At 39.7% G+C, this 24,028-nt stretch overlaps 1 protein-coding gene and 5 long non-coding RNA genes across 9 annotated transcripts; all 6 read right to left on the minus strand.

Annotated features, from left to right (window-relative positions):
* Positions 1-177: 177 nt before the first annotated feature.
* On the minus strand, positions 178-1,292 carry LOC121050709. The gene is made up of 4 exons (XR_005803587.1): positions 1,175-1,292; positions 836-936; positions 585-730; positions 178-284 (listed from the first exon to the last, which is right to left on the minus strand). It is a non-coding gene; the product is annotated as an uncharacterized LOC121050709 (long non-coding RNA).
* A 201-nt stretch (positions 1,293-1,493) lies between these two features.
* On the minus strand, positions 1,494-2,218 carry LOC121050706. Its single transcript, XR_005803585.1, has 3 exons — positions 2,102-2,218; positions 1,862-1,990; positions 1,494-1,543 (listed from the first exon to the last, which is right to left on the minus strand). It is a non-coding gene; the product is annotated as an uncharacterized LOC121050706 (long non-coding RNA).
* A 6-nt stretch (positions 2,219-2,224) lies between these two features.
* On the minus strand, positions 2,225-4,033 carry LOC112198916. Its single transcript, XR_005803586.1, has 5 exons — positions 3,937-4,033; positions 3,653-3,698; positions 3,515-3,568; positions 2,735-2,843; positions 2,225-2,296 (listed from the first exon to the last, which is right to left on the minus strand). It is a non-coding gene; the product is annotated as an uncharacterized LOC112198916 (long non-coding RNA).
* Positions 4,034-9,828: 5,795 nt separating this feature from the next.
* On the minus strand, positions 9,829-12,082 carry LOC112198761. 3 transcript variants are annotated; one of them, XR_005803584.1, is made up of 7 exons: positions 11,971-12,082; positions 11,760-11,874; positions 10,910-10,969; positions 10,695-10,819; positions 10,545-10,626; positions 10,348-10,442; positions 9,829-10,225 (listed from the first exon to the last, which is right to left on the minus strand). It is a non-coding gene; the product is annotated as an uncharacterized LOC112198761 (long non-coding RNA). The 3 variants fall into 3 exon arrangements; XR_002936032.2 differs by having other exon boundaries at positions 9,831-10,225; positions 10,545-10,592; positions 10,695-10,814; XR_005803583.1 differs by having other exon boundaries at positions 9,831-10,225; positions 10,695-10,814.
* A 170-nt stretch (positions 12,083-12,252) lies between these two features.
* Positions 12,253-15,017, minus strand: LOC112198572. Of its 2 annotated transcripts, none has more exons than XR_002936020.2 (5): positions 14,784-15,017; positions 14,569-14,690; positions 14,217-14,335; positions 13,359-13,455; positions 12,253-12,284 (listed from the first exon to the last, which is right to left on the minus strand). It is a non-coding gene; the product is annotated as an uncharacterized LOC112198572 (long non-coding RNA). The 2 variants fall into 2 exon arrangements; XR_002936021.2 differs by lacking the exon at positions 12,253-12,284 and adding an exon at positions 12,503-12,717.
* A 1,087-nt stretch (positions 15,018-16,104) lies between these two features.
* On the minus strand, positions 16,105-18,997 carry LOC112171514. Its single transcript, XM_024308688.1, has 2 exons — positions 18,726-18,997; positions 16,105-16,825 (listed from the first exon to the last, which is right to left on the minus strand). Exons 1-2 carry the CDS (start codon positions 18,995-18,997, stop codon positions 16,105-16,107), a joined length of 993 nt encoding a protein of 330 aa, XP_024164456.1.
* Between the last annotated feature and the right edge of the window lie 5,031 nt (positions 18,998-24,028).

Below are 24,028 nucleotides of genomic sequence, written 5' to 3' on the forward strand. Positions count from 1 at the left end.
GAAAATATTTAATGCAATATCAGGTTAACCATCTTGGATATTATGGAAACTCTCAAAATAAAAGGAACAATAATAGGAATAATTCAAGTGGCAGCCCTGAATATCTCAGTTGCTGAAAATTTAAAAAGAGTTGCATATTGAATGCTATGTTAAAATACAGAAACTACCTTTTAGTGCGTGCAACCAAAGAAAAGAACTCAGAGCCGAATGACAAATTTGTCTAGCCAATCAAGAAAACACCACTTTTAGCTCTCCACTCTCCAAGCAACTCTAATCTCCCTTGACTGAAATACAAAGCAAGGATACGAAGTAGTTAGAGAGTAGTTTGTGTTGACATATGTGCCTCTTGCACACAATTCAACTTCTACAAACAACTCCTCAGTTTCTATAAAACTACGAATACAGAGATATAAAATGTCGAAGGCAGCTGTAAATTTCCAGTCAGATAAGAAATCAAGAAGGCCATCAGAAAATCTACCTGCAGCAAAGAGCAAAACAATTACAATGAGTTAACCTGTCATTTTAAGTCATTAATGGAATGAACGTTTCAAACCAACAAAACATATCCAGATAGAGAAGCCCACCTGTTAGAAACTCTTGATAGTCTTCATAACCTCTTGCCCAATTCAGGTAACTTCTTGGATCCCAAAATTAGAGCAGCCACACCAGCAATAATACCAAGATTTGTTGTACTAACTTCAATATATACAAACTCCAGACTTAACAGAAACTGCAGAAAAAGAAAGAAAGAAAGAAAAATATTCAAAATGACAACCAATTAAATTCCAATGAAAGAAAATAAAAACCACAAAAGCACAAATCTTAAATAACTTACCCTTTGCTGCTGTCAGTGAATCGATTTCACAAATCATCCCTTCAGCACCAGCAGTGTAAATAGAAGAACCACTTCTCACAAACATTATTGCACTAACACGTCTGCAGATGACAAAAGCCGCAATAGGGGGGATTAATTAGACAGCCCGAAACGTCAAAGGCATTCATTAAACATTTAGAACCATTAACCATATTCATTCAACACCAAAGTAAGGTTTAAGCAGAAATTGTATAACAACTCTCAAAATTGTTCACTGACCCAGCAATCATACAGAATCCATATTGAAATCAAAACCAGAATTTCAATATTTCAATCAAAATCGAAATTACGTGAACTTACCCCAAAAACTAAGTATCGATCACAACCCTATACCCAAATCCCTCATCTTCTCCTTGGCTCAAAACGCAGTTATCCAAAACGCAGGTCCTCTTCCTCCTCACAGCAAAACCGAACAATACCCCTACAAAATCGAAACCCAATTGAATTCAAAACCAACCACAGCAAAAAAACCCCAATCAAAACTATAAACCAGAGACACAAATCAAGAACCAACCCAAAAGGTAGACGGCGGAGCTATCCAAGACGCAGATCTTCTTCCACCTCACAGCAAAACGGAATCACCACTCCCTCTCACGCACTAAGTCTACACATATTTGACTTGACTGATGGCATCCCGTAAATGAGAGAAACAGAAGGGTAAAACCGCCACTTCACGTATGAACAGTTGAATGAACAGGGATGAACAGTCAAGGACATTCGGCTTTAGATTATAGTACTAGAAAATTTACCCGCGCTTTGCCGCAGTACTTACTATTATTACAAATAAAACCCCTTGTATAGACAAATAACTGCATTTAGGGGTGTATAACAGTATAACAATTATCAATATCTGTTGTTTTAAGTGACCTAACAACTAACAATAATAATAAAAAGTTTTCAGTTTCAAACAAATCTTTCATATGTTCATTTAACACTTTATACAACAGCCCCGAAGCTCATTTGTATACTGATCTGAAAGGTCATCACCTTAGCTTTGCAGAGTGGAAATTCCGTCCCTCCAGCCATGGAGTATTTGAAGAACGTTTGAAGCTTATATATGAAGTTTCCCTCCTCAACTTCCTCAATTGTCCAAGAACTCAGCACTTTTGCTAGCAGCTGAAAAAAAAAAAAAAAAAAAAAAAGGAGTCCTTTAGTAACAATCTTCTATTCATTAATGATGCAGCATATCTTAAAAATAATTTCATATTTAAACAGGTATGCTTTTACCTTGTAGCGTGAGAAGTTATCAATGCAACCAAGACCTGGAATCACAGATAATTGTGAAGCACATGATTTCCAGCATATATAACTGCTGCACATTAGATAAATGAACTTTGGTCATCGTCCATTCTTTGGCTGGCTAAGGAAGACGCTGTTGAGAGAAGAATCCCAAAGAAAACATATATCCAAAAGGTGAAAAGCCTGCAAAAGTAATGGTACAACAGAAAACAACAATTACAGTATTAAATAACAGTCAAGTCTTGCTAAGTAATTCTTACTTGAAGTTTCAGAATAGAAATGCAAAAAGAAGGTAAAATCACTAAAATGTAGTCGTTTGATGTTGCAGTCGTGCTGATACCTTGAACATGCTCATCAGTAAGTTTAGTTTTGATAATGTAATTATCTTCTTGTTGGAATTTTCTTTTACAATGTAGATTACCAGAAAATGGTTCTGCAACATAAGTATGCTTCTTAGTCAATTTATTCACTGGTTTACCATCTTTAGTACCCATAGTACCAAATCTAAAAACCTGAAGTAAAAAAATAAGCAATGTGTTTAGGAAAAAAAAAAAAAAACTTGAATATGTGTGTGCAAGTGTTCCATGGATCAACCAAGGAAAGAGAGGTGATTGGGCATACCTGAACAAACTCTGATAGAATCAAATCTTCCCATTGCTTGTTAACATGCCATGGAGGATGAAGCAATATGAGAATCTAGATGAAGTGCAAGCCGATCAAGTTTGGCACACTGAAAAACATATGGGGAAATATATCATGAATTTCTACATAGTAGGGATGCAGGGACCAATATATTGAAGAAGCTAAGGTATTCATAAAGACACTGCAGAAATCATGCAATTGCCAATAGCGAATGCAATTCGGCAACAGTATCAAGTCCCCTGCTTGGTAATCAATTACTACTTTGGTGTTGTTCAAATACCCACTTTAAATTCAGCCATCTGTATAGAAAAGCCTACTTGCTAATTCATAAAAGTACATTCTTAGTTCGACAGAACAAATTCATAGAAAACACATGACAAATCAGTGTTTGGCCTTTTCTTTTACTTTTCACATTAATCTCATTTCAACAATTAATAGTAAAGAGATTATTCATATGCCAAATAGGAACCGTTGTATGAGAAGTTTAAAAGTAAAACCTGACGGTGAAATTTCACTCATCACGTGTGTACGTATATATAATTATATACGTATATGTGTACATCTTTTCATATATAAAACAAACCATAAGAAGTGTTCTCTGAAATAACTCAAATGGCCAAACAAAACAGCAATCAAAGTCACATAGAAATGACAAAGCTAGCCTCTTTATGATTGTTATGAACATTAACGAAAGCAAGAAAGATGGGCAAGTAGCAGATTAAAGAAGAGAGAACAAAAAGGTAAAAGCGAATCACAAACCTGCAACCTCACAACTTATAATCCGAGAACCGAACTAATAGCTATCTAGTTGTCCTTCACCTCAAACAAAAGATGCAAACTTTATCAAAAACTGAACTCAAACCAAAAATATAAAATAAAATAATTCATAAACCTTACCGAATTTTGATCAAGATCGATCTTGATGACAAAGTTGAAGGTTATCCTGTCAGCAGATTATAAATTAGTTTTCACCCAATCATCCAACGACCACAACTTTAAACAAAACCCAGAATAATCGAGTCCAGAAGAACTTGAATCAAGAAAATATTCAGATCAACCTCTTGTTTCATCTAGCCTATCTCTTCCTTTCAAAAACCAATGAAACGGAAATCAATATGGAAATTTCTGTTTGTGAGTGAAAATAGAAGAGTCGCTAGCTTTTTAAAATACCCAGAAATTACCTGAATAAACTAAACGAAGACGGTTCAAAGCAAGTACCTGAATCTCTCTATCTCTTCTACAAAGCAAAAAACACACACCCGATCTCTCTATCTCCCTCTTGATCGCGCTTTTTCTTATCTGTAGATTTGGATCAGTAGACGTTTGGAAGTCATGGAACTTCTGGAAGGGTCGGGTCAGTGGACTGTGGAGGCTAAAAAGTAAAAACAGAGATAATATCTAGAGCTGTAGCTTAAGAAAAAAAGGAGGGCAAAGTCGTCATTTTACTGTTCACTCCTGAACAGTTGAATGAATATGGATGAACAGTCAAGGACATTCGGCTTTAGATTATAGTATAATAATATGGGCCTTGTGTTTCTGACTTTTCACAACATTACCAGCAAAAATTACCAAAAAGAAAAAGAAATTCATGATTTTTTACTCAATCGTGTTTAATGAATTCGAGTAAAATAGTAAGAATCTATTAAATGAACATGACTCAAATTAAATTATTGTCGAACTGAATATAAAATTACTATTTGAATTGAACGTAATGATAAATTAATTATTTAAAGAAACTACAATAAACAAATGAATGAGAGAGAAAGAGATAGTTTGCAATCGAGTTTGAGCGATCGATAGAACCATACATGTGAGGGAAGATGAGTGATAATTGTTATTAGGCTGAGAGCACAGTTGTGTAGGCATCACACTTCGTTACTTTGAAGATGAGATAAGATGCATTTTGAAAGTTATAGTATACAGCTAGTTCAAGCTATCGAGTTCTAAGATGAAGTCATGAAGATATTTGTCAATTTGCGTAACACATGTCCTAACTCCGTGGCACTTAATTTAGATTTCAACCACTCATATTTCTTCTATGCTCTCAATTTCATTCAAGGTGTCTTTTTAAGCGGTTTTTATCACCGGGTATCAATGAAATTCATTTTAATAGAAATGCTATATAAAGGAATTAAATTTTCGATGATAAATATTAAGTTACATTGAAAACCTATTTCACAACCCTTGGTCTAAAGAGTAAAGACAACTATATTTCGTGCTCAAAACAAAAACAAAAGACAGCTATATTTGATTCGGGCTTGGAGCACATTGTGGATTCTAACCCAAAACGAAGCTCAAACATCTACCAGCCCAAAAGGCTGAAAATATCTAATTTTGTATTCCGGAAACTTCGCGGGTACAACTGCCACGCTGCTCTCACTCACTCACCAGGGCACACACTTTCTCTGTGGCTCTCAGCTCCTCCTCCAATGGCGTTTCCACTCTCTCAAACCATCAAGCGAGTCCTCATCTCCGGCGACCACCTCTTCCCGGCCACCCTTTCCCGATCAATCTCCACCACCGCCTCTGCCACCATGAGGTACCACATCTTCATGGCCGATCGGAACGATCCCAACGACAAAGGCCCCCTCCCCGCCGTTCAGATCAAAGACTCCGACGAAAGCTTCACCGTCACAAGAGCCTTTCCGGGATTTGGGAAGGAAATCGTCAAGGTCGCCGTGGACGCCGAGAAGAACACCGTCAGCATCAAGCTCCGGGACTGCGGCGGCTGCGAAACCCTGGTTCCTCTGCCGGCGGGTTGCAAGAGCGGCGAGGCTAGGGCGGAGGTTAAGCATGGTATGGTGACGGTGGTTGTGCCGATGCGGAAGAAAGGAGAGGAGTAGAGCTAGGTTGAGTTCCAATTGCAAAGTAGGTAGGTAGGTTGCTAAGCTCTGTAAAAGCCTTCAAATTAAGATTGTAGGTTTTTCTCTGTGGTATATGAAATTTTGGGGCTTTCTTTGTTGGGTTCCCTCCTCATGCTAGAGACATCATTATTAATGATGTTTGTCTTGTAGGAAATAAAGAAAGAATAAAGCTAGAGTTGGATTCTTTCTTTTTTAGCCCGTAGGCATGTTGCTGGCATTGAAGAAAAACAAGAGTGTTTTTCTAATGGTTCCTTTCACACTTCCTTTATTGAAGGAGACAAGAAAGATGTAAACATGCAAGAAAACAAGGCAGAAGACAAGGAAAGGTGAAAAGGAGAAAGCATGCAAGGGAAAAGAAGAAAAGGAGAAAGCATGCCGGCTTTGGAGAAAGAGCTGGAGAGAGAGAGTGTGAGAGAGGGGGATATATATTCCCCATATCGGCAACATGGAGGTAGAGAGAGGGCAGAAGCACAAAGAGAGTAAGGAGAGAGCAGAAACTTTCTTTGTGAGCAACTCGGGTCTTCGTGTATAGAAGATAAAGTGAGTTGTGTGAATAGCTCTTGGGGTAGAGTAATCTTCTAGGTTGAGAGAGGGTGTACAAGGGGTATCCGATTGGATACAAGGGCTCGGGTTGGGTATAAACTTGAGTGCTCGAATTGTGTATAAATTTGAGCGGTGTAATCTTGTACTTGTGTAAATCTCTCATTAGTGAAGGTGAAACTCTCCGAGGACGTAGGCAAGGATATTGGCCGAACCTCGTTAAATCTTGCTGTCTTATTGGCTTGCTTATTTCTTATTTCCATCTCTACTAGTAGTACTTGCGTGACGGGGGGATTAATTTCCCAACAGTGGTATCAGAGCTTCGGCTTATCGGTCGTGGATTGTTTGTCATGGCAAGTTCTAGCGTCTCACATTTCAAGGTGGAGCAGTTTGATGGAAAGGGAAATTTCACTCTATGGCAAAGGAGGGTGAAGGACATCCTAGTTCAACAAGGTCTTGCAAAACCTTTGAAGGGAAAGGATGCGAAGCCGGTGAAGATGTCAGATGAAGATTGGGAAGAGTTGGAGTCCCGGTGTGTCAGCACTATTAGGCTTTATATTGCTGACAATATTATCAATAATGTTAATAATGTTGATTCGGCAACTCAGCTTTGGGAAAAAATGGAGAAGCTTCATCTTGGGAAAGGCTTGCAGACGAAGTTGAATCTAAAGCGGGATCTCTACAAGCTCAAGATGGGAGTAGGTGCGAGTCTCATGGAACACATGAATGTGTTCAAAGGATTGGTAGATCAACTAGCAAAAGTTGATGTAAAGATTGAGGAAGAAGATCAAGCCCTTCTACTTCTTACCTCACTTCCCGATTCGTATGAGAATATTATCACTACAATCTTGTATGGTAAGGATACATTAAAGATGGAGGAGGTGGAATCGACTCTCTTAAATCACGAGAAGCGGAGGAAAGCCGATGATTCCCAAATTTCCGTCTTTGTTGCTCAAGATCAGAATCGATGGGGAAGGTCAACTGCCAGGGGATCTAGTGGACATAGCAGGTCTAAATCCAGAGGCAGGGGAAAGGGCAAGCAGTGCTACAAGTGCAAGGAGTGGGGACACATAAGGCCGGATTGTCCGTTGTGGAAAGAGAAGGATGATAAGGGCTCAGATTGCTCCATGACTGGTATAGCACAAGCTTCAAATGATTTTGGAGAATTTCTCACAGTCTCCAAAGGTAATTACACTTGTTCTCAACGTGATTGGATATTGGATACTGGTTCTTCTCATCATCTTTGCTCCAGGAGAGAATATTTTGATACGTTCCAAGAAGTCAAAGGATTTGTGACTTGGGGTGATGGCACAAGGCGTTGTGTCATGGGTGTTGGAACGGTGAAGATCAAGATGTTTGATGGAGCGGTTCGTACTTTGGGTGATGTTATGTACGTCCCAAGGTTCCGAAGAAATTTAGTATCCTTGAGCCAGCTAGACTCCAAGGGCTGCAGGGTTTTGTCAGCAGGGGGAGCTATGAAAATATCACGTGGATGCATGGTCCTAATGAAGGGAGAAAAGTGTGGAAGTATGTTCCGTCTGATAGGAAAAACTCAGACCTCGAAGGTTGAAGGGAAACGGTGTGCACGAGGATTCAGGTACCTGAAGCGGGTCTCGTTTGCGAGCATAGCAGAGACTCCAGTGACAAGTTTCCAAGTTTCAGACGATGGTGAGAGGGTAAATCCTGCTAGGGAAGGGGTCAAGTCGAGGTCCCTCTTCAGAGTCAACAGGTGATCGTTGCCTCGGGGCAGTTACACATGGTATTGGCCGACTGAATCAGGGGGAGCTAGGACCAAATGCAATTGACTCTGATTATGTGTAACTGCGCAACGAGAAGGCCAATAGAATGCTTGTGGGTATAACAAGTTGTGTCTCGGATTGAGATGACTTCAAGAATTGAAGTAGTGATGCGGAGCTCTCCACCTAAGTCGGGAGGGGGAGATTGTTGGGTTCCCTCCTCATGCTAGAGACATCATTATTAATGATGTTTGTCTTGTAGGAAATAAAGAAAGAATAAAGCTAGAGTTGGATTCTTTCTTTTTTAGCCCGTAGGCATGTTGCTGGCATTGAAGAAAAACAAGAGTGTTTTTCTAATGGTTCCTTTCACACTTCCTTTATTGAAGGAGACAAGAAAGATGTAAACATGCAAGAAAACAAGGCAGAAGACAAGGAAAGGTGAAAAGGAGAAAGCATGCAAGGGAAAAGAAGAAAAGGAGAAAGCATGCCGGCTTTGGAGAAAGAGCTGGAGAGAGAGAGTGTGAGAGAGGGGGATATATATTCCCCATATCGGCAACATGGAGGTAGAGAGAGGGCAGAAGCACAAAGAGAGTAAGGAGAGAGCAGAAACTTTCTTTGTGAGCAACTCGGGTCTTCGTGTATAGAAGATAAAGTGAGTTGTGTGAATAGCTCTTGGGGTAGAGTAATCTTCTAGGTTGAGAGAGGGTGTACAAGGGGTATCCGATTGGATACAAGGGCTCGGGTTGGGTATAAACTTGAGTGCTCGAATTGTGTATAAATTTGAGCGGTGTAATCTTGTACTTGTGTAAATCTCTCATTAGTGAAGGTGAAACTCTCCGAGGACGTAGGCAAGGATATTGGCCGAACCTCGTTAAATCTTGCTGTCTTATTGGCTTGCTTATTTCTTATTTCCATCTCTACTAGTAGTACTTGCGTGACGGGGGGATTAATTTCCCAACATTCTTTTGTATTTGACGTGACAAGTGATGAATGAAAAGGTAGAGCTTTTGTTGAGATTACTGGTGTTAATATTCAACTGCCAAAAAGCTTCGGTCAGTCAATTCATCTTGCCTTAAAGGCCTCCAGGAATTTTAGATGTTTCCGTGCCAATGCTAAGAAAATTGATATATCAAAGTCTCTGTATCCTCCCAAATGGTTTTGGTTAGAGTGGTTCATCATCTTTGTGGACGATTTGTGTATCAAAAGGAAGAAAAAGAATTAGACATTCTATTTATCTTAATGACTTTTGACCATTTGGAACAGATTACATTTATGCTCCAGAACATTAGTTTTAAAAATGATGACCAGTAGTTTTAAAACATTCAGATTCCCGAAGTTGAACCTGGACTCTCAAATCCAAATTTTAGTGATGAGCTACACCGGATTCTTGCAATTTTGGATCACTAAATTATTTATATTTTAGTCACAAATCCGTTAATAGTGAATATGCAGTTCTCTGCTCGAAAAGTATTAAGATGTTAGAGCACACTGTAAATTTGAGCCAAGAAAGTATACATCTATATTAAATCAAATGGTTTCATCTTTTAAACCAAATCATTGTGGTAAATGAATAATGTTACTTGGTTGCAGAGTAGATAGTGTTATTTGGTTGCAGGGTGATACTAATTCAATTTCAGTATTTTTGTCCATTTTTTTTTTTTAAATACACAAATTTGTTTCTATCATTTTCATTCAACTTTAAAAATCCAAGAAATTCAATATTGGCTGATCTTAGTAGTTTCTGTCAGATATGCAGAAAGTTTCATGTTTCAACCTTAAGCTATGTCACGTTTACATTGATCATATAGCATGACTCATAAAAGGAGCAAGTAACATGAACTTGTGTGAAATCTCATAAAAGGATTTAGATATTGAACTTTAAAGCATACTAGCAACGGCGCCCGCGCTTTGCTGCGGGATGTGAAATGTACTTGAGTTTAGTCAACTGTGTCTCTGAAAACTTTGCATGCTATTAAGATCCAATGGCAAATGTTAAAATACCAAATTGAATCCAATGGGAACAACTCAGATAAAATCATAGCGGATATCAAAGCGGAAATGAGGCCATGAAAAAGATGTCCCATTGTTTTATGCAAAGCGTTGTTGTCATGGTAACCCTTTGAATTCATTGAAATTTCTCCGAGTCCAAGCACAGTGCTAATGTTTTTCTGTACTACCAAAAAGCTACTGGTACAACAGACTATAAGCTGGTAAATCTTAGATACTCTTGATATCTTCTAAAGATGGTTCTCTTACCAACTACGTCCGCATTGCTTGCAGAACATCTTGAAGGAATTGAAAGCCCTATGAGTTGGTCATCTGGAGAGCTCCTGAGAAGAAACAAAAAATTCAGTGTTCACCAAATTTAGGATTCAGGAATGCTAAGTTCTAATAATAATCAGAAACAAATTGAGAAAAAAAAAAGGTTGCTTTGTGTTAGTTGACAGGTTACATTAAACTGCATGCATGATGCATTCATAGCAAGCCACTGAGCATAGACCATGTCAAAAGCTATATGGAACAGTACATCAGAAGCAGCTTCATCTTCTGCATGCATTTCATAAGTATTAGATGCAGGAGGTTGAATATCACATTATTAAACATAGTCGATCATCACCGCCTAATAGTGTGAGGTGTAAATTTCTTTACCTCCTAATAAGTGCAAGAAATTTATCCCAGGAAGACACCTTGGTCTTGCTGCAGGGTAACATGATGTCAATAAAATTTTAACCTACAAAGTTGTTTGTGTTATTAACATATAGGAAAAGTCTAAGATGATACTTAAACTTGTTTACAAACCTGACCAAAGATCCAGCAATTGAATCAACATAAATGATATGTTTATGCCAGCAACAGCAAATGGGTATTCCCAAGTTGCTCGACTCCCACCTTGCTTGAACAATAATCTCCGAAAGATACCTTCACTTTGAATTTTATAAAATTAGTACCAACTTATTTTTTGTGCACTTCAGAAATAAGGAAGGTAAGAGCCACAAAACAGGATAGAGGCATACAGGGTGAGTCTCGTCAAAAGGTACTTGTAGTTCTTCTTGAAGCCTCAAAAGTCAATGCTCCTGTTAAGTTAAAAACACATTTTGAATCCCCAATGTCTTCACCAAATTACAAATGCAAAGCTTAGCAACAAAGTATGTACAACTAAAGCTGAAAACAGAACCAAGCAAAGGAAATATAGAGAAAGTTCAGAAACCAAAATCCTAGCAATGAGTGATGTTGTTGTTAGGTAAGAGCTTGCCGACCATGGATACACATAATCTCCAACTTAGAACAACACTACACAATACCTAATTACCATGGATACACAAAATCAAAGCAAGAAAACCATAGTAAAAGTTTCTGAAAAAAAAGAAGCTTTTTTCTTTTTTGGGTGAGAATTGAAGAGGCCAAACAAACAGCAATGAAAGTAAACAACCTTAATCACTATCCATACTTAAAACCTAAAGCTTAATTAGACTCAGCCCGCTTCTTTTATACTGTTTCCTGCCTCTAATTTTCTACTTAACCCTAATCGACACTTAATCTCAACATCGAAAATAAAACACTCCTGTACAGAACTGAAACCATAATATACACCACGTCCAAAATTAAACCAACAAAAAAAAAAGGGTCCATTATATTATTACTAATTCTTCTCAGAGGATCAAAAAATTCAACTTGATTGACTAACCATACAGAACCCAGTTTTGGGTTTTCTCTGTAGAACCCAAAACTCAAAGACTCGAATGAATTTCGTATAGTTTCTCAGCTTTTCCAAACAAATCAAACACACCATTGACGAAGAACGATATAAACAAAACTGAAGCTATATGTACAGATATACATGAGTTAGAGGGAAGGGAACTGGACCTGGAAGGTGGATCTTCAACAATGGCGATGATCCCTTCCTATTGTACCAATCCCTTCCTATCTCTACACGGGCTAGACGATCGCAACCCTGGGCTGTAAGATCCTCAAATTGTTCCTGCAAAATCGACATAAAAAAAATCCCACTCAATCAGAAACCAAACAAAGATGCGAACGAAATTTCAGAAATTCAGAAACCGACGCAGTTGATTACGTGATTGCAGCAACAATCGATCTTTCCATCTCTTCGCACAAAGCAAACAAACACACGCTATTTCTCTCTCTCTCTCTCTCAAGATTATTTTGATCGCAGCAATAGAATGAGAAGCCTGTAGAACAAAGGGAGAAAAAAAAGGAGGGCAGAACGTTGTAGAACAAATGGAGAAAAAAGGAGGACAAAATCGTCACTTCACTGTCCTATGAACAGTGATGAACAGGGATGAACAGTGCGACCACATTTAGTATATGTAGAATACTAGCAGAGTATCCCGCGCGATGCCGCGGGTTTATTTATATGCTGCGGTACCTCTAATCCAACCAATATTTGTTGTCAAAAAAAAAAAATGTTACTATGGTAAAATTATGAAACTTTTCATTCAATTTGTAAAGTAAAGAACTTTCACTCTCAAATTTTAATATAGGGCCATAAGTCAGCTAGTTCTTGTTTTGTGTGTGTGTGTGTGTTTCCGCATTCAAGTATAAAATGAAATAGGAACCACAAAAAGAAAAAGAAAAAGAAAAAAAAATGATGTAGAAGCCAAGATTACTAAATTAATGTAACTGATTGTACTGAAAATGTATACATAAGTAACTATACATATTAAAAGCAAAGCTCCAGCCTAAGGTTTCTTCGATTTCCTTCTCGTACCAGCAGCTCTTCTAGTAACCATTCACAACATTTCCATTTCCATTCACATTGGCATTGCCATTGGAATAAGAACTGTCACTCATTTTCTTATAACTTCAAAATAGAAAAGATCAGTGTCTCTTAATTTACTATCTCAGAAAACCAGTTACGAATTTATTGCAATACCAAAAAAAAAAAAAAAAAAAAAAAACAAAAAACAAAACAAAACAAAAATTGAAATCAGATGAATGAATGGGATGAGCTTACAATGCCAATGCAAGATATATTTGGAAACCTATACAAAATGCAAAATGTATTTAACTCAATCCTAAATAATTAGTTTAAGCTAGGTCACTGGTATACATGATACATCATCTTAAGCAATAACTGAGTATAACAAACAGTTATATTGAGATAGTGCTATAGGCAAAAGTGAATGAAAAAAATGAATTTCGTATCTGAGTCGATATTCATTGAACTCAAACATTTAAACAAAAAACATTACTGAAATGAAAGCTAAAACATTCTGAGCTTGGTTTGAATTTCTTGTTAAGGCAACTCATGAGTCCTTTACGATTCAAATGTCACAGAAGGTCAGAAAATCAAGTGACTAATTCATGTCAACATTCATTGCTGAGGATGATATCTATTGCCTAAACCTCAAACTATCATTGATTAACACTATTGATACGATTAATATGTTGTAGAGTACAAACAAATAGAAATGTTATAAATTCATGAATAAAAGCCTTTACCTGTAGCTTCATTTATCTTTGACAGTGAACAGATGAAGCTATTGTTTGATTTTTTTCCTCTTGCTCAGTGATTTCCAGTTGTGAAACAGAGCTGATGCTGCACAAAGTAATTTTGAAAATGAAATTAGTTGCATTATGTGAGTAGAAATTCTTGATAATAGCATTAATTTGCTATACAGTGTCAACAAATGTAAATATCAGAATTCTTTGATGATTAAATTGATAGGCGAATAGCAGAACGCATGAATATGATAATGATGTACTTGAGCAAGAAGGAAGTTCAAAGTATGAAAGCAAGAAACAGTGGGTTCGAAAACATGATGTAGTTGAGCAAGAAATGAAGATCTTTTTCATGAATATAAATTATTGGTTTTATCAGAAAAGAATTAAAATCAAGTTGTCAACTGTTTAACAAAAAGAAGCCAAACAACCGAACCAACTTGAAACAATATAGAAAAAATAATAATGAATGCAAACAGAACCAGTAACTGATCTAAAACTTTAGTGTTTATAAGGATAGTGCCTAAAGTAATCAATCCACAAACAGAAAACGGAAAGGACTAAATCTAATCGGTCACAACAATTACAATAGTGCACAGCCTTCACCATTTTTCACTATCTCCTCTCTGGCACTTAAATTTAGTTGGCGATTGCCCAAAAGACAAATAAATTGAAGAGAATGGGTCTCATCAGTAGAGTTTTTGTGTGTAAACTCTGCATTTCTTTTAGCAGAGAATATCTAACTTGACCTCATCAAACTAAGACAGAAACACTAATCTTATTCTACCAATCTTTTTCTGGCAACTCATTCAATCAACTCAGCCAATAACAGCAAAAGACCTTTGATCAAAATCTTACAAAATCTGTCCAAAATCTGCAAGCAATCTGATGCCACCCAAATCAAAAGCCTTGAACTTGGTTTTTCCAATGCTTAACTTCTCAGATGTCAGATACTGGGTTGGTGCTGAAACTAATCTCTGCAATCAATACCCAGAATTAGAAAATCAAATACTCGTCTTAAGCCCAATTCCTATTCAATCATTCTCAGAGTGAAGCTCAAATCTTTTAATCAATTCTATGCTTATGGTTGAACACAACACAGAAATTGTATAACAACTCTCAAAATTGTTCACTTACCTAGCAATCAAACAGATCCCATATTGAAATCGAAACCAGAATTTCAATCAAAATCGAAATTACCTGAACTTACCCCAAAAACTAAGTATCGATCACAACCATATACCCAAATCCCTCATCTTCTCCTTGGCTCAAAACGCAGAGTTATCCAAAACGCAGGTCCTCTTCCTCCTCACAGCAAAACCGTACAATACCCTTACAAAATCGAAACCCAATTCAATTCAAAACCAACCACGGCGAAAAACCTCAATCAAAACTATAAACCAAAGACACGAATAAAAAACCAACCCAAAAGGTAGACGGCAGAACTATCCAAGACGCAGATCTTCTTCCTCCTCACAGAAAAACGGAATCTCCACTCTCTCTAGCTCTCTTTCGCTATCTCTCTCTCTCTCTGTTTCGACTGCTTTCTCCAGAAACCACGAACGAACTCGACTTGACCATAGAACGATGGCATCCCGTAAATGAGAGAAACAGAAGGGTAAAACCGCCACTTCACGTATGAACAGTTGAATGAACAGGGATAAACAGTCAAGATTATTCGGCTTTAGATTATAGTGTGAAACAGAAGGGTAAAACCGCCACTTCACGTATGAACAGTTGAATGAACAGGGATAAACAGTCAAGATTATTCGGCTTTAGATTATAGTATAATACTACAAAAAGAAAAGAATGCCTACAAACCTGGCCCTGTAAATCGACCAGGAAACCTGTTGGGCTGGCCAGGTGGCTGGCAGAAAAATTGCCCATCCTCTTCATTGTTTCTAAAAGTTGCTTTGCGCTTCTTTAAAGTTGGCTTCAAACTCCGATCTTCACCCTCTGATTCCACATGCTTGAAGTGGACTCAGAGGGATCATAAGCAGTCTTAGTAGGAAAGAAACAGAACTCCTTACTTATAGATGGTGAATAATCGTTGAACTTTCCGCCCTCTTGAGAATTACTCGAGCCAATATCTTCCTCTATCAGTACATAAATGTGAGACAGGACCCAACCTCAAAGATAAATCATATTCTGTTAGGAACGTTGTGGTATGGGGCACCCAATTACAACTAAAGTAGAAACTATGAAAATGAGTGAAGCACAAGATAATAAGCAAATTGTAGAAGGATTTTATTAGAGCAAAAGGATACAACAATTTCTCTTTGCACTAAGGAGAGCACAATTGAGAATACCCTCTCTCTTATAACAGGAGGAAATACACACTAACAAAGGAAAGACACTTGAGTTTTAGGAGAAATCTCCATTTTCTCTCTAAACTCCACTCCCTCTCTCTTTGTTTTCACTCACCACAACATGGGATTTCAACTCTATAACTCAAGACCTCTATTTATACTACATAGAGGAGGTTACAACTAGCTTCTTAAAGCTTAAGAAACTTAGCTATAGATGAGTTGTAAATGCAATCTTTACAACTATCATATGTTGGAAAGTAGCCACAATCTTTGACCTATCAACAACTTAAGTATGAAGTAAGTCACAATCTTTTACCTATCAACAACTTAAGCATGAAGTAAGTCACAATCTTTGACTTATCAAAAACACCATGCTTATCAAGAACTTAAGCATGAAGCAAGCCTCCATTTTTGACTAATCAAGAAGATCATGCTTATCACGAACTTAAGCATGAAGTAAGATGCACAAGTGGCTTTACTTCCACATATTCTGCTTCTCGTGGCTTCTCCTGGATGTCCATAACATCTACTTGGGGAATTCTGTGTGACACATTTTCAGCCCTTTGACAGGTGAAAATATTATGCTTGGTAGGCTCCTGAATTGATGTAACTGGTGTACCAACATATATAGTCCCAGAATGTGCATTTTCTGGGACCTGAGGACCTAACTGGGATGCTTCAGTTTGATAGTGAGATCCATAACACAATGGATATACTGAACCTAAGTTCAATTGGTTGTTGGTTGACATTGTTGTTACCTGGTTATGGCCACCAGGAACATTCTCAAGTGAAAATGGGTAATGCCGAGGGTTAGTCAGGTTACTACCTTGGTTGGCATGACTGTGAGCTTCTGGGACCAAATGTGCAGAACTCACAGCTGAGGGTCTTGCAAAGTTTGATTGATTTCCCGGGTGATGTGGAGGAGAAAACGGAGGGCGTCGTTCATCAGATGGTCTATCTAAAATTCTAGTGGGTGGAGAAGGGGGTTCTTGTGGTCTCGAAATGTGGTAACTCCTTGGATTACTGTGGCATTGGCTTCTTGAAGCTCTTACCGCAACACAACCCAGATTAAGTGCAGCTTCAACACACGGCGGCAAAAGGTCCCCGGTTTCAGTGCCCTCATATCTTGGAATAATTGTGTTAATGGCGTCATTTGCTCTATCATAGTGTATCAGAATTCATGTACTTAGTGATTTAGGACGAGATTTTAGCCAATTTCAACAAAAAATCTCGAAAAGAAGGAAACGTCTTCACATTAAGAAGAATAATTTGAATATTGGAAATTGGTATTCAAATAGGCTTCTTAATGATGGAATTAATCATAAATTACTCTTTTGGATATATCGGGATTCTCGAGCAAAATCTTGATTAGGATTCCAAGTGTAATATTTTTTAGTATCTAGGATTCTATTTCCGATTTTTATTTAATCAGGTTTAATTAGGTTTCATTGTTCTTTATGTTTTCTAGTTGTATTAGGTTTATGCTATATGTCATATATAAGACACCTCTTAGATTGTAATTTTCATTCAAGTTATCAATAAAAAAAACCAAATATTAGAGAAGTTTCTCTATGTTTCTTACAGCTGTGCCCATAATTGCTAGTGGATTCTAACTCATCTCATATGGCTTTCGACGCTTGACGGAGCCTCTTGCTATCGTGTTCAAGCTTCCTGCATCATTTGGTATCAAAGCGGGTATCGCCCGCTTCTTAGCAGACGACGATCCAAGGGAGAAGTTCACTACCACCAACCTCAACTACGCTGGTCGTAGAGTATCTATCAAAGAAAGTTTCGTTGAAGAGGAATATGCCAAGGGATTCACCCTAGGACAACCTCATCAATCCAAAAAAAAAAAAAAAAGAACATGGAACGTTGGATATTCACAATGCCGGATTACGACGACTTCCGAGCTACATGTATCATCAAAGATAAGGTATGCTCTGTAATAATTGACAGTGGTCTATGAGAGAACTTTGTAGCAAATAAAGTTGTAGATTATTTTCAATTACCGACAGTGAAGCTAAGGGATCCATATTGGATTCCATTTGGAGATGATGAATATGCACAAGTAACAGAGGTTTGTAAATTTCCTGTCTCTATGGGAAAATTTTGTAAATAAGAGATTACTTGACATGGACGACACTAATGTGCTTTTTGGAAGACCATGGCATGAAAGCGTCAAAGGTGGTTATTGCAAAGATAACACATATTTATTTAGGTGGGAGTCGCACAAAATTAAAATCAAGCCTAGAAGGAAGAACAACAAGAATGACCATCCTAAGGTATGTGAAAAGGAACATGAAGAAGCCACTTTGAAGATTGAAGAGAAACTCATTAAGGACAAGGAAGCTGATTCATTCATCACATCAATATCCATGTCATGTATGCCAAATTGTGTTTAAGATCAACCCAAGGAGAAGTCATTGCCTATTCCTTTTCAAGTGGAGGAGTTCAAGTTTCAAGATGCTTATTCTAAACTTGTCTACGGTATTGGATTCATGGTGATACCTTTTAATTTTGAGAATATTGAAGTTGATGGCTTATCATGTTTTATTCCTACTAATGATCGGGCTACATACAAGAGGAACTCGAGGTCGAGTTCTTTTCAAGTGGAGGAGACTGATGTAGGACGAGATTTTAGCCAATTTCAACAAAAAATCTTGAAAAGAAAGAAGCATCTTCACATTAAGAAGAATAATTTGAATATTGGAAATTGGTATTCAAATAGGCTTCTTAATGATGGAATTAATCATAAATTACTCTTTTGGATATATCGGGATTCTTGAGCAAAATCTTGATTAGGATTCCAAGCGTAATATTCTTTAGTATCCAGGATTCTATTTCCGATTTTTATTTAATCAGGTTTAATTAGGTTTCATTGTTCTTTATGTTTTCTAATTGTATTAGGTTTATGCTATATGCCCTATATAAGGCACCTCTTAGATTGTAATTTTCATTCAAGTTATCAATAAAAAAAACCAAATATTAGAGAAGTTTCTCTATGTTTCTTACGGCTGTGCCCGTAATTGCTAGTGGATTCCAGCTCATCTCATATGGCTTTCGACGCTTGACGGAGTCTCTTGCTATCGTGTTCATGCTTTCCGCATCACTCAGCCTCTGAATTGTCTTTGGAATACATGATTTCTCTGCTCTCAAAACCACCATGGCCAGCTTTTCCTGCCACTCCTTGTTGTTCTTCGTTTTGGAGCTATGAACTTCACTGACGACCTTGAACATCTGCTGAATAATGGAGCCTCTCATGGGTTGGTGCCTATCGCTATGCCAAGCCCGCCTGACGCACTCATACTGCCTCAGACCCCTTTCCTCCATTTATGGGTTTGGTTGCTTGGGTACTGCCATTAGATTGTTATAGTCTTTTCATGTCAAGTGTAATGTGTTTGATGAAATGTCCATTTAATGTTGTTTGTTGCTCAAAATCTAGAGATTATCCTGCCTAAATTTTCGACCGGATAGCTTGAAAATCTTGTAGTTGATCAGTTCAGCTTGCTTTTTCGGCCTCTGGAATTGTAAATGTTTCGATGTCAATTAGGCAATGTTAGGAAATTCCATCTACATTTGAACATATTTTGATAGAACAAGCCCACTTAATTTCCCTCTTAAGCAGCCCAATTCCTCATTCTCAGAAGAACTGCACAAGAGACAGAGTTAGAATACATCCACAGTGGACCTCGACCATGTGTCTACCTCTCCTTTCATCTCTCCTTTTGTCTGTATCTGGATTCAACTCCTTTAAGCTTGTATGCTGTAACCTGAGATGGATATGAATGAATTATGATTTGAATCTCTTTCCTTTCTTTTATGCTTTCTAATTTTTGCTCCTATCATCTGGTATCAAAGCATGGCTCCTTCCCGGACCGTGCAAACTTCCGCCCCCTCCTCCACCCCTACAACCTCCGCATTTGTCCCACCCCTCCCACCAATCTCCACCATACCATCTGCCCCAACCAACCCGGAGATGACTCACAACTTCACAGAGAGGAATTCCATCACTCTTTAGAGCTCATTCGAGATGAGTTCCACCATTCCATCGACGGCATCCACCACAACCACTCTTCCTTTCAAAACCGAATAACCGCCCAGATAGCCGCCCTATAGAGCACCATAGTGCAGGCTCTTACCCATCAACACCAATTGATACACTCGTCTAAAAAAGTCTCATCCTACTCACCAACACCATCTTTTTCCCTCCCTCCTCCTCCCCAAACACCTTCCACCCTTCCCCAAATCACTTTTGGCTCCATACCTTCACCAACACCCCATGACTCTTCTCCTCACACACCATCATTCTCTTCAGCCCACAACACTTCTCCACCATAACATCTTTTCCCCAACCCCTTGTCTCTTCTGGTCTATCTGCTCCTCAACCACACCTCTCTCTACCAGAATTTTCTATTCCCTTTTCCACCACCATCACATACGCCAGAGGCCCTCCACCACATCACCATGATTTTTACCACTCCAAACCCCCTAAAATGACCCTACCCATATTCACCGGAGACGATGTCATTGGCTGGCTAACGATGGTTGAGCGGTACCCCCGGACACACCGGATTCACCCTTCCGAGTACATCTCCACAGTAGCCTCCTTTCTTCGGCCCTGATGCTTGCATGTGGATGAACTCCTTCGAGCAACAGTATCCGGCAGCCAGTTGGGAGCAATTTGCCTATACATTCCTCGAGCATCACGATGCCGGCAACGTTGTCGACTTCAAGATTGCTCTCTCCCAATTGCAGTAGTCCTCTTCTGTGGATGAATTCATCATGGCCTTTACGAAGCTCGCCAGAAGGGCAAGAGGTTGGTCGGAATCCGAACTGCTCCCCATCTTTCTCATTGGATTGAAACAGGAAATCAGGCACGACGTGATTGACTTGGAGCCCCACACTCTGGTATCGGCTTAGAGCTTGGCACGTCGCTTTAAAATAAAACTGGCCAACATCCGTTCCTCCCGACACAACCGTACTTCTTGGCATCACTCGGTAAAACCCACTCAATTCTCCCACCTCTACTCTACCCCCACTACATGCCAAATTTCCCTCCCCCACACTCACAATTCCACCAACCTACCCACTACCCAGTCCTTACACACCACCCCGAAGCCAAAACATAAGGGCCCGTTTCGCAAATGGTCCCCGGCAGAACAGAGGGAACGCAGAGCTCAGGGCCTCTGCTATGGTTGCGATGAAACTTAGTCCAAATCACACGTCTGCAAGACACCTATCATGGCCATCCTGGAATCCTTAGAGCCGTTGGAGGAGCACCCAGCCGAGGGATCCCATGAGGAGGACCACCACTCCGACGAAGACCAAGTACTTCCCCTCCATGCCATCACAAACACAACCATAAGTGAGATGATGAGGTTCGAAGGCAACATCAATGGCAACCTAGTCGCAGTTTTCGTTGACTGTGGCTCCACTCGGAATTTTTTGAGCCCCGCCGTAGCCCACCGTTTTGGCCTCACTATCCGGCCGGCATCGAAACTCCAATTTACCTCAGCCTACAACCAACCCATCTCACCCTCCGAGCAAGCAGTCGACATGACGGTCCAAATTCAGGGTTATCAGTTTACTAACTCTTTCCTTCTACTCCAAGTCCCTGGTTGTGAGCTATTGCTGGGAGCAGAATGGCTCGATACCTTAGGCGTTATTGGGTGGCATTTCTTAGATAAGGTCATGATGTTCACAGCCCAAGGAAAATGCCATGTGCTTCAGGGCCTCACCAAAAAGCCCAGTCAAAATGACCAAACAACCATCATGACCATATTTCCTTCTAACCAACAAGAATTCTTTTCCAATCCTCCCAGGCCCACTATTTCTACACCAACCACATACCCTCCACCACTCCAGTCTCTTTTGGACAACCATAGAGACTTGTTCTCTGCACCCACTAACCTACACCCAAGCCGAGCCTTTGATCATCGTATCCCTCTTATGCCCAACACCGGCCCAATTAATGTATGACCTTATCGATATGCTCACTCCCAAAAAGAAGAATTGGAAATACAAGTTCAAGATATACTAGCAAATGGGTTGATACGGCCGAGCCGCAGTCCTTTTTCTTTTCCGATGCTTTTGGTCAAGAAAAAGGAAGGCACTTGGCGGTTTTGTGTGGATTACCGGCAACTTAATGCCGCCACAATCAAGGACTGGTTTCCCATTCCCGTGGTCGATGAGCTACTTGATGAGCTCCATGGTGCAAAGTTTTTCTCCAAGTTAGATCTTCGTTCGAGTTACCACCAAATCCGAATGCATGAGCATGACATCTATAAAACCGCATTCCGGACTCATAACGGCCACTACGAGTTTGTGGTAATGCCCTTTGGCCTTTCCAATGCTCCTTCTACATTTCAAGCTTTAGTGAATCACATCTTTAGACCACTTCTACGGAAATTTGTCTTAGTTTTTTTCGATGATATCTTGATATATAGCTCGGATTTACCTTCTCACATTACTCATCTTGAGGAAGTATTTCATTTATTATAAAGTCATCATTTAAAAGTTAAGTTGCAGAAATGTTCTTTTACCCAAGACAAGGTCAGCTACTTGGGTCATGTGATTTCGGACTCAGGAACCTCTATGGACCCAGACAAGGTGCAATGTTTACAAGACTAGCCTAAACCCCAAACTGTTAAAGGGCTGCGTGGATTCCTCGGCCTAGTGGGCTACTACAGCCAGTTTGTCCCTCATTTTGGGCTGATTGTACAACCTCTCACCTCCATGCTCAAGTCCAATAATTTTATTTGGACAACTGCCTCTAAGGATGCTTTTTACCGGCTGAAATTAGCAATAACCACCGCCCTCGTGCTGGCTCTTCCGAACTTCTCCATGCCATTTACCATTGAAACTGATGCCAGCGGCCTTGGGATTGGAGTTGTTCTGTGTCAACAAAAGCACCCTATCACCTTTCTCAGCAAAACTCTTTTACCCAAGAATCAGATCCTATCTACCTATGACAAAGAGATTTTTGCCGTGCTTTTTGCAATTGATAAATTGAGGCCTTACTTATTGGGTAATCAGTTCACTATCCTTACGGATCATCAGACGCTCAAAAACCTACTTGATCAGCATATTACCACGCCCTCCCAGCACAAGTGGCTGGTTAAGCTCCTCGGCTACAATTACAAGATTGAATACCAGGCTGGCCATCTTAACACTGTTCCCGATGCTCTCTCTCGCCAACTTGAGTTGTGCGCCATTCAGGCTCTCTCCTCCCCCATGTTTGACGGTGTCAACCACATCCTATAGGCCTGCACCCGTGACCTAGAAGCCCAACAGATCACTGCAGCCTTGCAATAAGGAGCCCCTACTAGGAAGGGTTTCTCATGGGTAAACAACAAGCTAATTTACAAAGGCAGAGTATTCGTTCTCCAAACCTCAGAATGGCGTGCAAAGGTGCTACACAAATTTCATTCTTCTCTGCAGGCTGGCCATTCAGGCTATCTTTGCCCGTTTGTCTCTGAATTTTGCTTGGCCAGGCATGAGGAAGGACGTCAAAACTTTCATCGCTACGATCAATGTCAAAGATAGACCTATGAGACTATCAACCCCCCGAGCCTTCTCCAACCTCTGCCGGTATCGGAAGAAGTTTGGGTCGACATATCTATGGACTTTATCGATGGGTTGCCTAACTTTCAGGTTACCAATGCCATTCTGGTAGTGGTAGACCGACTTTCGAAGTACGGCCACTTCATTGCAGTCACCCATCCTTACACCGCAGCTCAGATAGTCGAAACCTTCATGAAGGAAGTGTTTAGGCTCCATGGGACGCCTCGCACCATCACCTCCGATCGTGACCCAATCTTCCTGAGTCACTTTTGGAAGTCCTTCTATAAATTACAAGGTACACAGCTTTGTAGAAGCTCCGCGTACCACCCCCAATCCGATGTTCAAATGGAGGTGGTTAATCGATCCCTGGAGCACTACCTGAGATGCTTCGTGGCTGACAACCCTCTGCTTGGCGCAACCTCCTCCATTGGGCAGAGTGGTGGTATAACACCATCTATCATGCCACCATCAAAATGACACCGTATCAGGCTGTTTATGGATCCCCACCACTCTCAATTTCTCGAAACTTACCTGGATCCACTTCGGTGAACACTGTTGATGTTGCCTTGAGCGACCGAGATGCACTTCTAGCCTCCCTCAAGCTTCACATGTCTCAGGCTCATAATCGCATGAAGCAGCAAGCCGATCGCCATAGCATGGAGAGAGAATTTACAGTCGGTGATTGGGTTTTCCTTAAACTTCACCAGTACCGGTAGCGCTCGGTGGCCAAGCGTTCCTCCCACAAATTGTCCCCCAGATTCTACGGTCCCTTTCAGATTACAGAGTGGATCGGTGTCG

This window comes from Rosa chinensis, chromosome 1, assembly GCF_002994745.2.
Source record: "Rosa chinensis cultivar Old Blush chromosome 1, RchiOBHm-V2, whole genome shotgun sequence".
NCBI classification, from domain to species: Eukaryota; Viridiplantae; Streptophyta; class Magnoliopsida; order Rosales; family Rosaceae; genus Rosa; species Rosa chinensis.

Coding starts and splice junctions, on each gene's coding strand:
- LOC112171514 (XM_024308688.1), bottom strand. CDS start 18,997: ATGGAGGAAAGGGGTCTGAGGCAGTATGAGTGCGTCAGGCGGGCTTGG. Junction 16,826..18,725: donor GACTCCGTCAAGCGTCGAAA/GCCATATGAGAT, acceptor ACACTATGATAG/AGCAAATGACGCCATTAACA.